Raw genomic sequence first — 14380 nt, 5'->3', positions numbered from 1 at the left:
ATTTGCCTTTAGCCAGCAGGTGGTTGGTTGGTGGAACAGACTTCCATCCCTTGTCGTGGAAGTTGATAGCCTATATAAGTTTAAGGCTCAGCTGGACAGGTATTTCGAACGAACACAGGTGTGGAGTGGAAGTGGTTATTTTTTATTTATTTATTTTTTTCTTTTTTTTTGGCTGATGCTGCATAAGCCTGCTTTCTTGCATCAAATGCCTCTACTAATGCTAATTACAAGAATACAAAATGGGATGACCTGCGAGATTTCTTTTCTTCTTTTCCTTGGGCAGACTACTGTTTCAAAACTTCTGATGTCAACGTTTGCTCAGATCGTGTCAGTGAAATTATTCTTGTAGGAATGGAATCCTTTATTCCACACTCCACTTTAAAATCTCGCCCTTTATCTAAATCTTGATTTTCCAATAAATGTGCTAAGGCTGTTCAAGAGAAGAACTTTGCATATCGTAATTGGCTTCTTTCCAATTCTTCAGTTTCATTTTCTGCCTACACCAAAGCTCGCAAAAATTGTAAAGCAGTAATTAATCAGTCCAAACTAGATTTTGAACAGGCTAAGAGTAGAAAACTTGCTTCTTGCGTTAATGGTGGCCAAGCATTTTGGTCTGTTGCCATAGCTATTGGCTGCAACTTTTGTCCATCTCAGCTCCCACCTCTGTCAAAACCAAATGGTTCTGTTGTCACTTCGTCCAAGGATAAAACTGACCTGCTAGCAACCCATTTTTCTTCTAACTCCTGTATTAATGATCATGGTAAAACACATCCCATCATTCCCAACACGTTCCATTCAGTGCCTCCTGTGGTCTTCCGTCAAAAGGATGTCAGAAGGATTTTGACAAATCTTGATGCTAAGAAAGCTCCAGGTCCTGATGGTAATTCTCCACTTGTTCTCAAAACCTGTGCTCCTGAACTTAATCCAGTTCTTTGCCACCTTTTTTCACTTTCTTATTCCAAAGGTGTTTTTCCTTCTGCTTGGAAATTTGCTCATATCCAGCCAGTTCCTAAAAAGGGTGACAAGTCCCTTTTTAGGAAATAATTATTCCCAATGCAATTAGGAACTAATTATCATCCCATTGCAATTACTTCTACTCTTTCTAAAGTAATGGAGAAATCAATTAACCATCAAATCTTAAACTACTTAGAAACCTGATTGGTTATTATGATGTGGTTACAAAGGAACTGGATGGAAAAAATAATTTTGATATCATATATTTGGATTTCAGGAAAGCTTTTGACACTGCTGCGCATGGAAGACTATTGTACAAATTGGAGCAGAATGGTACTAAGGGTAAGTTGCTACAATGGATAAAAGGAGGGTTAAGTGGGAGAAGACAGAGAGTGGTAATCAATGGGTGCTCTCTTCGTGGACTAATGTTATTAGTGGAGTCCCACAGGGTTCGGTTTTGGGTCCACTGTTCTTTTGTATATTTATCAATGATATTGATGAAGGTATATCAGGCTTAGTGTCGAAGTTTGCAGATGATACAAAGGTCGGCAGGGTTGTTAATGACAGTAACGGCAGTGTGCAACTGCAACAGGATCTAGATAATTTGGACAGATGGGCAAGTGGCAACTGAAGTTTAACCTTGACAAATGCAAAGTACTGCATATAGGTAGAAGTAAGCCGAGAGAAAAGTACCAACTGTGTGGTACTACACTTAAGGTGGTAGAAAATGAAAAAGACCTGGGAGTAATTGTGAAGTCAGATATGAAATTTTCTGAGCAATGCAGACAGGCTGTCAGGGCAGGTCATGGGGTTTTGTCAATGATATATAGGAATTTTGCTAGTAGGGAAAAGGAGGTGATTTTCCCTCTGTATAAGGCAATAGTCGGGCCACGCCTTGAGTACTGCGTACATTATTTTAGGAATAATGTCGATTTTCTTGAGCGTGTACAGAGAAGGGCAACAAGATTTGTGAGGGGAATGAAGGGATCCTCTTACCAAGAGAGGCTAAATTTCGGCAAATTGCAATGGCTGGAGACTAGGCACCTGCACGGTGATCTGATTGAGGTGTATAAGGCCTTGAATGGGTTGAGCACGCTGAATTCTGATGGGATCCTTCCACTTGTTCAGATTACGATCTATGGGGTCATAAATTCAAATTAAGAAAAGACATATGTAGAATAGATGTGTGGAAATTTGCCTTTAGCCAGCGGGTGGTTAATGGCTGGAACAAAATTCCATCTGTCGTTGTGGAAGTTGATAGTTTGAATAAATTTAAGGAGAAACTGGACAGGCATTTGGAGGGAATGGTGTGAATTTTTTTTTTTTTTTTATTTGGCTGATGCTGCATAAGCTCATACACTTGCTTTCTTGCATCACATGCCACTACTACTACCACCTTCTGTCTGATCAACGATCACCAGTATTGATTCTATCAGTGTCGATCCACTGGTGATATTCTGGCTTATGTTACCCATTTATGGACTAATTCAATGGAACAGTTTGGTGAAACACAAGCAGTTGCTCTTGACATCTCAAAGGCTTTCGATCGTGTTTCGCATAAAGGTCTTCTAAACAAGCTTCCATCTTATGGTTTGCCAACTGTTTTTTGTAATTGGTTATCCATTTTTCTCTCTGATCACTCACTGAGGTTGATGGTAGATGGCTCTCTGTCTTCTAACTTCTCCACCAATGCTGGTGTCAGCCAAGGTTCAGTTCTTTCCCCCACTCTTTTATATTAATGACCTTCTTCCGTTGACTGGAAATCCTATCCATAGTTTTGCCGATGATAGCACACATTACATTCCATTTTGAAAAACCTTGTCCTGCTCAATCAGCTTCAACTTCTCAAATATCTGCTACCAATTCCCCCTAATGCCAATCTCCAGGTAATTCTCCAGTGGGGCAAAGACAACTTAGTTGATTTCAATCCTTCTAAAAGTCTCTTGTCTTATATCTCGCAAAATGGATTCTTTTGCTCCTATGCTTATCTTTGGTGACACTCCAATTTCTAGGCCAAATGATATATCTCTTTTGGGGATTACCCTGACTTCTAATCTCTCTTGACACAAGCACATTACAAATATTGCTTCCTCTGAATCTGAAAAACTTGGTTTTCGCTTTTGCTCTCGGTATTACTTTTCTTCCAAACAGCTGTACTCTCACTCTGTACAAATCGTAAATCCACCCTGCCATTGAATATTGTTCCCACATCTGGGGCGGTGCCCCCAAAACCTTGCTCAGGCTTCTAGATTCCATTCAGAAGAGGGCAGTTAGGTTAATTAATGACTCCTCTCTAACAGAGTCTCTGCACTCTGTCTCACAGACATACTGTTTCTGCTGCATGCCTTTTCTACAGATAATTCCATGGGCACTGTTCTTCTTAATTGGCTTCTGTAATTTCTGCTCTCTCCTTCAAGACAGTCCAAACACGTGCCACCACCAGCCAACATCCATTTACTGTCCAACTTCAAACTCACAGAACCAACTTTTCATCTTTCTCGTTTATTCATTCAACTGCCATTTTCTGGAACAACCTTCCTTCATACATATTTCCTGAAAATTACAGTCTAAAGAAGTTCAAGTCTAATGTCAACAAATATCTTCTTTCGTCTTCTCAACCTCCAACCCAAGCATGGTACTAAGTACTATAGGTTCTAATACCTCTCACTGGGGTTTTCATTAAAAAAAAAATTAGAGCCAATTGAGAAATTAGAACAAGGCGCTGCAGTAGCAGCGCCTTGTGAAATTTACGGCATAAAGAAACATTTTCTGATATCTGTAAATCAAAGGCCAAATTGCAACATAATTTTATATTGTGCAGTACTGTATATTGTAATAAAGTTTTTTTACATTAAGAACAATAAATAAATGCCTTCCATAACATATGCCTTGTACATTTAGCATTCAAAAAATTATTGATTTTGACATTGGTTTTTTTTTGTCTGTGGGATTGTTTTTTCTTAAATTGCACTGACTGTCTTTTAGTTTCTTAGCTGTACTGGAATAGCAAACTTTCATTGCAATAATTACAGTATCAGAAAGTCTGGATCTTCAAATTTTTTTCAGTTAAAATTTGTCTTTATTGAATTCTGATGCAACCATTTTAATGCTTACTTCTAACAATCACTTCTACTCTCTCTCTCTCTCTCTCTCTCTCTCTCTCAGGGTAACTCAGGAATTTTTTTTGGCTGGTGCAGCATAAGCCTCAGGCTTCCTTGCACCATATGGCTAATAATAATAATAATAGTGTCCTTACCCAGTCCACATTTTCATCAGTTTTCATGGATACCAGGTGGCCTGGTCGTTCACTGTCTTCCACATTCTCTCTTTCTCTAAATATCTTTTATGCCCAATCAAACATGCGAGTCCTGACATAGTATATTCCCCATAAACTTGACATAACTCAACTTTCAGTTGATGTTTTCTTTGGTTTTGTTGAAAATTTGATGTTCAATCTAATTTGTTGTTCAATTCTTTTGTCTGTCATTTTTTTGACAAACTACAAAAACATAAGGTAATGAAACCTATCTGCAAAGTGAGTGAGTGTTTTAGAACATGACTTGGCAGACAACTAGAGTCAACTGTTGCGCCTTTGTTTCACAGGTGGCACTTGGTTCATAGTGGCTGCACATGCAGTCTCAAAAGTTTTTATTAAGTTCATCAGTTTGTTCTTTAAAAACTTTTGGATCACAATCTGGATTTGAACATGAGTCAGTTATCAGTTGCTAGTGACTGTTGTATTTTTTGATTTGGTAACTGAAAAATTCTCATATTGCTTACTTTTTCTTTTTTTTTTCCCAACTTCTAATCTCTTCTTTAAAAAGATTAAATGTTATCAATACTTTACCATTCTAGTTACATGCTTAACCAAAGAGTCATGGTTTTTAATGTTTTTTTTTTTTTTTTTTAACCTCAGTAGCATGCACCAGTTGAAATTGTTTAAATCTATCTTTCCTTATAACCCTTCTTCCTAGACTACATTTCCACCAAGTATTCATCCACTTTCACAGGAATACACACAAATTACTCAGATGACAAATACAGCCTATTACCAGCAAATGCTTAATGTCCACTTTTAATACCCTTGCTACTCCAGTTTTTAGACCTTCCGTAACAAACACATTATGAACACTATAGGCCAGACAGTTTATGGAGAGAACACAAGCTTTCAGATTGTAGTCACCACAAGCTACTTACTAAAGCAAGCTCCCCCCCCTCATTATGCCAGATCCCACAATGGGAATAGCATGGAATTGCTTTGATTACTGTCATCTGTAGCAAATCAAAAATGGCCCATTTTTCAGAGCCATCACATCTTTTCCTATTTATGTAATTTCATCAATTCCAATTGTTTTAGTTCTTCCACAAAAGTACTGTTTTCCAGTTTCACTATAGAGAAATATTTCTGACCAATGTGCCTGCATAATCAGCACAACTCAGGGGAAGATTATGTTCTATGAAAAAAAAAAAAAAAAATTCAAATATTATTCAAATTCAAATGAATGTTTACATCACATTTTTCTGAAATGTGAAATATCATATCTAAACACAGCACACAAGGCACACAAGGTTTACCTTTTCTAGCTTTTAGAATACATGGAAAAATCTCATGCATGTGGGTGTTCTGAAAATTTACATCTTATTGCCCTGGCAACAATATCATGAAAGATATTAACTAGCTCCACACCACAAAGTCTGATGAAATATCACATTATGCTAAACGAAAAAAAAAAAAAAACATGCCAAAAAAGAAACATGCCATGTTATTATGGCATGCTTCTATTTTAATTACCATAGTTTTATTTTATTTTTTTTCTGAAAAGTAAAAGAATGGAAAAAAATTTATTCTTTTTGGATTTCTCCATTGTATCAACAGACCTAATTTTTTTTTTTTATAATTTCATTTTGTCACTCCACTCTTTTCTGTCCTCCCAGTCGCCATTCTTCAATTTCCTCAGGCGTCTCCGTAGCCAGGTGGGAAGGAGCAGCAGTGCGTAGCACACGCTTCTTGATTAGACTGGGGTTCGAGCCCGTCACCACCAAATACGGAGGATGCAGAAAGGTCAGGGAATGACCACCGCATATTCCCGGAGCAATATGGCCTTAGTTGCTAATGCTCCTAAAAACCAAATAACAAACAAACAAACAATTTCCTCTTTTCCATAGCCACCCTCACAACTCACTGCATACTTGTGTTTCTAGGTATTCCTCTCCTTTTCCTTCTAGGGAGTGTTCATTCCGTTGCTTTTTTAGATAATCTCTCTTTCCCCATTCTCCTACTACTAACATAAACTACCATTCTAATCTTTTTTGTTCTATTTTGGTGATGATGTTTATTTTAGTGTCCATTGGGAAAAAAATGAGTTTTCAAAAAGACAAAACCTTTCTGGCCAACTATATCATGATACTTAATCATAAATCCAGAGAGCTGACAACTATGAATCAGCAATAACCATCTTAACTGTTTGGATTTCCCCCCCCTCAACTTTTTTTGGAAGTTTAACAGGAGCAGGATCTTAATTTAGAAAAGTAAATTATGAAATGGAACAGAATTCTAGTGTTTTCAGCCCAATTTGAGTGCTAATCTTTTTTAAAAATGAGAAGACTAAATGCAAGAATTGCTGTCTGATTTGAATGAAGCAAACTTCATTTGAAAAGTAGATTTACTTCCTCCATAAAAATTTCTTTGAAATTTGCCAAAACATTAACACATTTTAGAGCATCATTTAATTAACTTGAAAGCTTTGAAAATGGAATAATAACTATAAAAAAAAGAAAGAGAAAAAGTACTGTTAGGTGATGCATTTGAGGTCAATCTAACTTAAATTAAGATTTCTGTACTCATTTTTCAGATCTTGCAGTGGGTGTTACTCAAGAAAATTTATTATTTTTACTAGTGGCAAATTCTGGTTTTCAAAGCAGTGCTGACTGCACTTTGGTTATATTCTTGAAATACAGTAATGTTCTTGTGTTTTCTACCTAATAAACATTCTAACTGTATGTGCCATCCCAAAATATAAACAGAAAAATTATCCTTGTAGAAATGCCTGTTATACATAATACTTGTATTCTGAAGATTTATACTGCATAAACTAAAAAATTTTATACTGCATAAACTATATATTAAGTTAGTGCATGACTACATGCTCTTGAGCAATGACAGTCCTAAAAATCACTTCCTGCACGAAAATTAAAAACTCTGCACATAGTGAACACTTTAAGCAGGTTTTACTGTATATATTATAGGAAAAAAATGGCACTACAAAAATTTATAGTACTATAAAACAATAATTATACCTGATATTCTGCTTCTGGTTTGTTAGCATGGTTCAACTTAAAAATTCTCTGGTAGATGAACATAGCTTCCACATCACGTCCTATCTGTAAATTTAAGACAGATTATAACTCACATTCTAAGTACAGCAATGCAATTATGCAAGTAACTATTACATGAACCAAGAAATCATAGCATCCAGAGATAACCACTTGTCGTGTAAAAAGGCCCTTTTATGTTCCAAATAAAGCATTAAGTGCATAAAACAGAGAAATAGAGACCCAATCAGGAAAAATTAAATCAAAATTCTGAATGTCACAAGTTGTCCCAAGTCAGAGTCAGAATATTCCCATCCCTTTGCCATTGATGATATTAGAATTGCACTGAAGGAGGTCAAAGCTGGTAAAGCTCCAGAAAAGAAGAAAGATTAGAGTACTGCATTTAGAGTACTGAACCCTTTTAAAGTCTTAAACAACTTGTCACCATGCAAATGCTTCAGGGTTGGAAGGAATACAACCAGAATTCCTGATTAACTGTAGTAGAAACACACGACTGTGGCTGTCTCAGTTTACTACTAACATAAACTACCCTACCTATTCCAACAAACAAACAAAAATTATTGCTGGTTTGAAGCCAGACAACCCTAATGATTTTCTGGAGACCTATCGACCAATTGCACTGGTAAGTGTGTGTGCTACAAACTGCTGTAAAGACTCCTGAACAGAATTGGCCCAAAAACCAAAAATATTAGAACAAGTACCAATTGAGCAAGTAGACTTCAGGCCTCAACAAAGCTGTACCAATCAGGTCTTCTATAATAACTACAAACAGGCAGGTTTCCAATCATGCACTAAAACATCCATTGCATTCAACAATATAGTAAATACTCATGAACTCCAAAAATCTGCTTTTAATAATGAGAAAAAAAACATAATGAGGAACATAAAAATAAACAGAACGAAACTTTTATTAATTTAGTTTTCATCAAAAAATCAACCAACATTTTATTTTCCTTCCAAATTTCTTCCATCTTTAAAAGATTCGTTGCAACTATTACCTGTTTACTATTCATCGCAAAACTATTATGCACCGTTCTTTACTCATAAATACACATCATAATGCCAACCAACGACGACACAGTAGCTTGTCGTCTGTCGCGCCCACAACCAATCATTTCATCATTTGCCATGTCAATCAATATATCCTACCTGTCAATCAATATATCCTTCTCGATTTCGGCTCCAGACCAATAACACCTACTGTCTGTTTACCAAGCGAGCAGTGCTAGAGTTGGGTATAAGGAAACTAATTTTCTGCGTAAGTTATCCGATGTTTCACGTCGTTCTCATGTTGGCTTTCTTTATCTTAGCCGCTTTTTCTACTGACACCAGAATTAACTGAATACATTGATAATTTAGACATATAGCTGTGATCCTTTTTTACTGACTGTCATGTAATGTATTGTGCCATATGCTAAATAAACAAATAATTTCCTTTTTAAGACTGCATACAAGAATTTTATTTCACTACTGTCATCACCTATTTCTATTTTCTCTATTTCAGTTGATACCATCAACGTTATCTTCAACACCAAACCAAATGTCCAGCTGAAGCCCGTTGACGAGTCTGCTGACGAGGCTAGTGGGAGCCAGACGTGTTCAAAGCCGCTAAGTGGATTTTCTTATTTATTGATTTGAAATGATTGTTTTTCTAAAACTTTTGATTTAAATTTAGTAGTATAGCATTATTTTGTGATTTTCTGATTAATCTGGTGTATTTATTCTTTACTCTGCCTTCTAACTGCATAAAAGTATCGGTAAGGGTATCAAATCCACGCATTACAAGTTGCAGCTCTGCTGAACGAGAAGATTTTTAGCCATATTTAACCACTTTATTGACCAATTGATACATCAAATTATTTTCTATAAGTAGCTTATAGACCTAGTCAGGATCATTAGTTTATTCTGAATTGAGACAGCGAGATTTGGAAGTTAATTAATACTTAAGTGTCCGTAGATTTACCGTTCGTATCTTGCACCATTGTTATACGATACGTTATATCCTGAACTAGATTGCATTAGTATAGTATAGTATATAATATAATATTGTCAATTAATCAGCAAAATCTTAATTTTGTTAAACTTCATTGTCAATTAAATTGTACTTTTAACCAAATACATATAACAACTAAGATTACAAACGTAACATAATTAATTAATACATAACTTGATACGGAAGTTATCAAAACGGAACTTGTAGATAATACTTGATACTGAAAAATATATATAGCATTATAACTGTGTTGGGATACAAGTTTAGGGTCATAATTTAGTACTGAAATTGAAATTTTAATGAAATTAAATCATGACTCAGACCAGAGCAGCAAAGCAAAAGGCTCAAGCTAATGGAGTGCTGTGGCTCAGAGGAGAACTGATGGGGGGGGGGGCAGTTGCCCTCTGAATCACAGCCTTTTAAAATGCACTGCTTGCATGATGTTTGTGGAGCAATCGGATACGGGACATGATATTGCCATGGGGGATGTCTTTGTGTGTGCGCACGATGGAAGGAATGTAACGAAATCAGGGAACAACTCAGCGTTGTTATGGGCCTATATGAGAACTTGAAGGGCAGGGTGGATACCCTCGAAGGATCTAAATTGAGGGGCCCATCAAGCTCTCAGCTGCCCAGATCAATGCCAGAGCTTGCACTTGGTCATCACACAACACAGCGGCAACCCCCAAGGCAGAATGCGCTGGTCCCGCAGGAACTAGTAGTTGTTGGTGACTATTGTCAGGGAAATGGGGAACATGCTTTGTAAAAAGAATAGATGAACAGGACCAGAGTATGTCTACCAGGGGCAAAGGTTGATGACATTGTAGAGCGAATATCATCTTTTAAGGGCACAAAAGGTGATATAGTTGTACACGTTGGTACAAATGATATTAAGAGTAGGAGAGACTGGCAGAATTACTTAACAAGTACAGATCACTGTTGAAAAAAAAAGCCGTGAATTAGGGTTGAATTTGAAAGTGTCTGCAATTCTGCCCAGACACGATAGCAGGGAGTATATGATTAGCATTAGTAGAGGCATATGATGCAAGAAAGCAAGCTTATTCAGCATCAGCCAAAAAAAAAAAAAAAAAAAAAAAAAAAAACCACAACCACTACTCCCATTTCACCCCTTCGTTCGTTCAAAATACCTGTCCAGCTGAGCCTTAAATTTGTTTAGGCTATCAACTTCAACAACAAGTGATGGAAGTCTATTCCACAAACCAACTGCCCGCTGGCCAAAGGCAAATTGCCGCACATCTATCCGACATCCGTCCTTCTTCAATTTGAATTTATGCCCTCTCAGGTGATTATTCTGAGCAAGAGGAAGAATCCCATCAGCATTGAGCATGCTCAAGCCATTCAAGGCTTTATACACCTCTATCAGATCACCTCGCTGGTGCCTAGTCCCCAGACACTGTAATTTGCAAAACTTAAGCCTTTCTTCGTAAGAGCAACCCTTTATTCCATTCACTAATCTTGTTGCCCTTCTCTGTACTTGTTCCAGCAGCTCTACATCCTTCTTGAAATGAGGCCTCCAGACCTGTATACAGTACTCAAAGTGTGGCCTGACCATTGCCTTATACAAGGGAATAATCACCTCCTTATCCCTGCTAGAAAAATTCCTGTATATCATTGATAAGACACCATGAGCTACTCTTGCAGCTCGTCTGCACTGCTCAGAGAACTTCATATCTGCCTGCACAATTACGCCCAGGTCCTTTTCATTCTCTACCACTGTCAGCATAGTACCACAGGGTTGATATGTTGATCTGGGGTTACTGTTTCCCATATGTAGTACTTTACATTTCTCAATGTTAAACTTCATTTGCCACCTCTCAGCCCATCTGCTCAACCTTTCCAGGTCCTGCTGCAGTAGCATAGCATCAGTAGTGTCCTTAACAACCCTGCCAACCTTTGTATCGTCTGCAAACTTGGACATTAAGCTTGATATACCATCATCAATATCATTTATAAATACAGAAAACAACAATGGACCCAACACTGAACCCTGAGGAACTCCACTAATAGGGCTCACATCTGGTGAGTATGGGCTTGGCACACCCAGGGTCCTTAGCTGGATATCATCATTCTTCTCTTTCCCTGGTGATTCCCTTCTGCTTCTTACTCTTGCTTGCACTCTCTCTCTCTCTCTCTCTCTCTCTCTCTCTCTCTCTCTCTCTCTCTCTCTCTCTCTCTCTCTCTCTCTCTCTCTCAGTGTAACTTAGAATTTTTTTTTTTTTTAGCTGGTGCAGCAAAAGCTTCGGGCTTCCTTGCACCATATGGCTAATAATAATAATAATAATAATAATAACATTAGTCCACGTTGAGCAGTGTCCATTGATTACCACTCTCTGTCTTCTCCCCCTCAACCATCCCTTTATCCATAGCATCAATTTGCCTCCAATGCCACACTGCTCCAATTTGTGCAGCAGTCTTCCATGCGCAACAGTATCAAAAGCCTTTCTAAGATCCAGATATATAATATCAAAGTTATTCCCTGCATCCAGTTCTTTTGTGACTACATCATAGTGTCCAATCAAATTGGTCAGACAAGACCTGCCCTTAACAAAACCATGCTGTGACTGAGCTATAACTGAATTCTTGTCTAGATGATCCTGCAGTGCTTCTTTAACCAGTGCCTCCATTAATTTTCCTGGAACCGAAGTTAAACTAACAGGTCTATAATCACTTGTGTCAGCCTTTGATCCTCCTTTGTGAATTGGGGTTACATTTGCACATCTCCAGTCTATGGGTACCTCCCCTGAGTCCAAAGAAGCTCTCATAATTATGGCTAAGGGTTTGCTTACTTCCTTTGCTGCCTCCTTTAATATAACTGGATAGATCCCATCCACCCCAGGTGCCTTTTTTATGTTTATCCTCAACAATTTCTCCTCCACTTTCCTCTCAGTTATTAGAAAATCATCTAGCTCACTGCCAATGTTTACTTCACCTACGACATTCCCCTTCCTGAATAACTCCTCATGTGTGAATGTAGATGCAAAATACTTGTTTAGATTGTTAGCCACCTGAGCAGGATCCTCAACTGTTGAACCATCAACATCCAGTGGACCAATCTGATTCATCCCCTTCCTTCTAGAGTTTACATAAGTAAAGAACTCTTTGCTGTTTTTCTTTGCATCCCTTGCAAAGGATTTCTCGTAATCTGCCTTCGCCTGCCTAACCTCCTTTGTAACTTGGTTGCATATCAACTTGTATCTATCATAGGCTTCTGTGTCATGTGTTAATTCGTAAGTATCCCATGCATTTTTCTTCTCTGCCATATGTCTCATTAGTTCATCTGACAACCATTTAGGCCTGAACCTTGAACAATATTTCTTGGTTGGTATGTTAAGCCTGGTAGCTTCCAAGATTAGTTCCTTGAATGCTTCCCATTTTGAATTTGCTTTTGGTAACATCATCAGTTGGTTCCGCTGTATAGAATTTAAATACTGTCTCAGACCATCATAGTCGCCTTTACGAAAGCAAAAACCCTTCCCTTTACCTCTGATGGTAGTTACCTCCTTGAGTAAATCCCAGTTCAGCACACTGTGATCACTGCCACCTAGTGGTTCCTTTATCTGCAGATTCTTAATGCATGAAGAATCACTACTCATAATCAGATCAAGAGTATTACTGCCTCTAGTTGCCTCCCGAACATGTTGGTGTAAAAAACAATCATCCAATAAATCCACAAAAGCCTTGATAGTGTGTGAGTGACCAACCCACAAATTCCAGTCAATATCTGGGAAATTAAAATCCCCCATTATAAGACTCTCTGATTTACTGGCCCATTCTATTTCCCTGTACAGTTTCTTATTATACTCATCAGAGTCATTATGCCTATAGCACACTCCTACTCTCAATTTCGATCTCCCATTGCTTACGTCACACCAAACTGACTCGACACTGCCCTGTCCATCGATGTCGACTGGCTTCACTTCCTTGGATTTTATGTGTTTCTTAACTAATAGCATAACCCCTCTTCCCTTCCTATAATGTCTATCCTTTCTGTAGATGTTGTACTCCCCAAATTCCAGTTATGCGTTCCTTATATCTGTGTGACACCACGTCTCTGATATCCCAACAATATCTGCCTTTGATGTTTTGAGCAATACCTCAAATTCATAAAATTTATTTACTAAACTCCTAGCATTGGTGTACATGCAAGTATACATGCACCTGTTTCTATTCTTAGCTACCCTAACACAACCCATGTGTTTACTTGTACCGCAATGACTTCCAGCAGTCTCTGAAATATCCTGCGTCTTGTTTTTCCAGGCTTCTGCTCATTCCAATAGAAGCAGTGCAAGAATCTCTTTCTCCTCTGAGAGTGTCTACTGTTAATCTATTAGTTCTTGTATCCCCTACCCCCCAAGCTAGCAGTTTTCCGACCCACCTAACACTGCCTCGATAGCATCAGCAAATATTCTTGCACCCTTTCTATTTAAGTGTATCCCATCCCTGTAGAAGCAATCTCTCCTGTTAACAAGTACAGTCCAGGCTGAAAAAAATTCTACCCCTTGAGCCTTGCACAATCTTTCCAGGACCGAAGTGATCCACAAGGCTCTCATCATATACTCCCTCCTATTGTGTCTGGTCAGAATTGCAGACACTTTCAAATTCAACCCTACTTCACGGCTTTTTTTCAACAGCGACCTGTACTTGTTAAATAATTCCGCTGGTCTCCTACTCTTAATATCATTAGTGCCAACGTGTACAACTATATCACCTTTTGTGCCCTTAAAAGATGATATCCACTCTACAACGTCATCAACATTTGCCCCTGGCAGACATACCCTGGTCCTGTTCCACCTATCCTTTTTACAAAGCATGTTCCCCTTTTCCCTGACAATAGAGTCACCAACAACTACTAGTTCCTGTGGGACCAGCGCATTCTGCCTTGGGGGCCGCCTCTGTGTTGCAAGATGACCAAGTGCAAGCTCTGGCGTTGATGTGGGCAGCTGAGAGCTTGATGGGCCCCTCAATTTATTTCTTTCGAGGGCATCCACTCTGTCCTTCAAGGTCTCATATAGGCCCATAACAACGCTGAGTTGATGCCTAATTTCCTTGCACTCCTTGCAAAGACATCCCCCATGGCAC

General features: G+C 38.2%; 1 protein-coding gene across 2 annotated transcripts in view; it reads right to left on the bottom strand.

The window, feature by feature from the left end:
- Positions 1-14380, bottom strand: part of LOC150081157 (synaptic vesicle glycoprotein 2C-like) — a 218364-nt gene that overhangs the window by 108497 nt on the left and 95487 nt on the right. For both annotated transcript variants that reach the window (XM_090382062.1, XM_090382063.1), the window contains exon 7: positions 7252-7335. In XM_090382062.1, the coding sequence (XP_090238188.1) occupies positions 7252-7335 (84 nt within the window). The remainder of the gene's footprint in view (positions 1-7251; positions 7336-14380) is intronic.

The sequence above is a fragment of the Mastigoproctus giganteus genome, chromosome 9 (genome assembly GCF_048544385.1).
Source record: "Mastigoproctus giganteus isolate SK-2022 chromosome 9, ASM4854438v1, whole genome shotgun sequence".
NCBI classification, from domain to species: domain Eukaryota; kingdom Metazoa; phylum Arthropoda; class Arachnida; order Uropygi; family Thelyphonidae; genus Mastigoproctus; species Mastigoproctus giganteus.
This window is presented reverse-complemented; position numbering and strand designations above follow the sequence as displayed.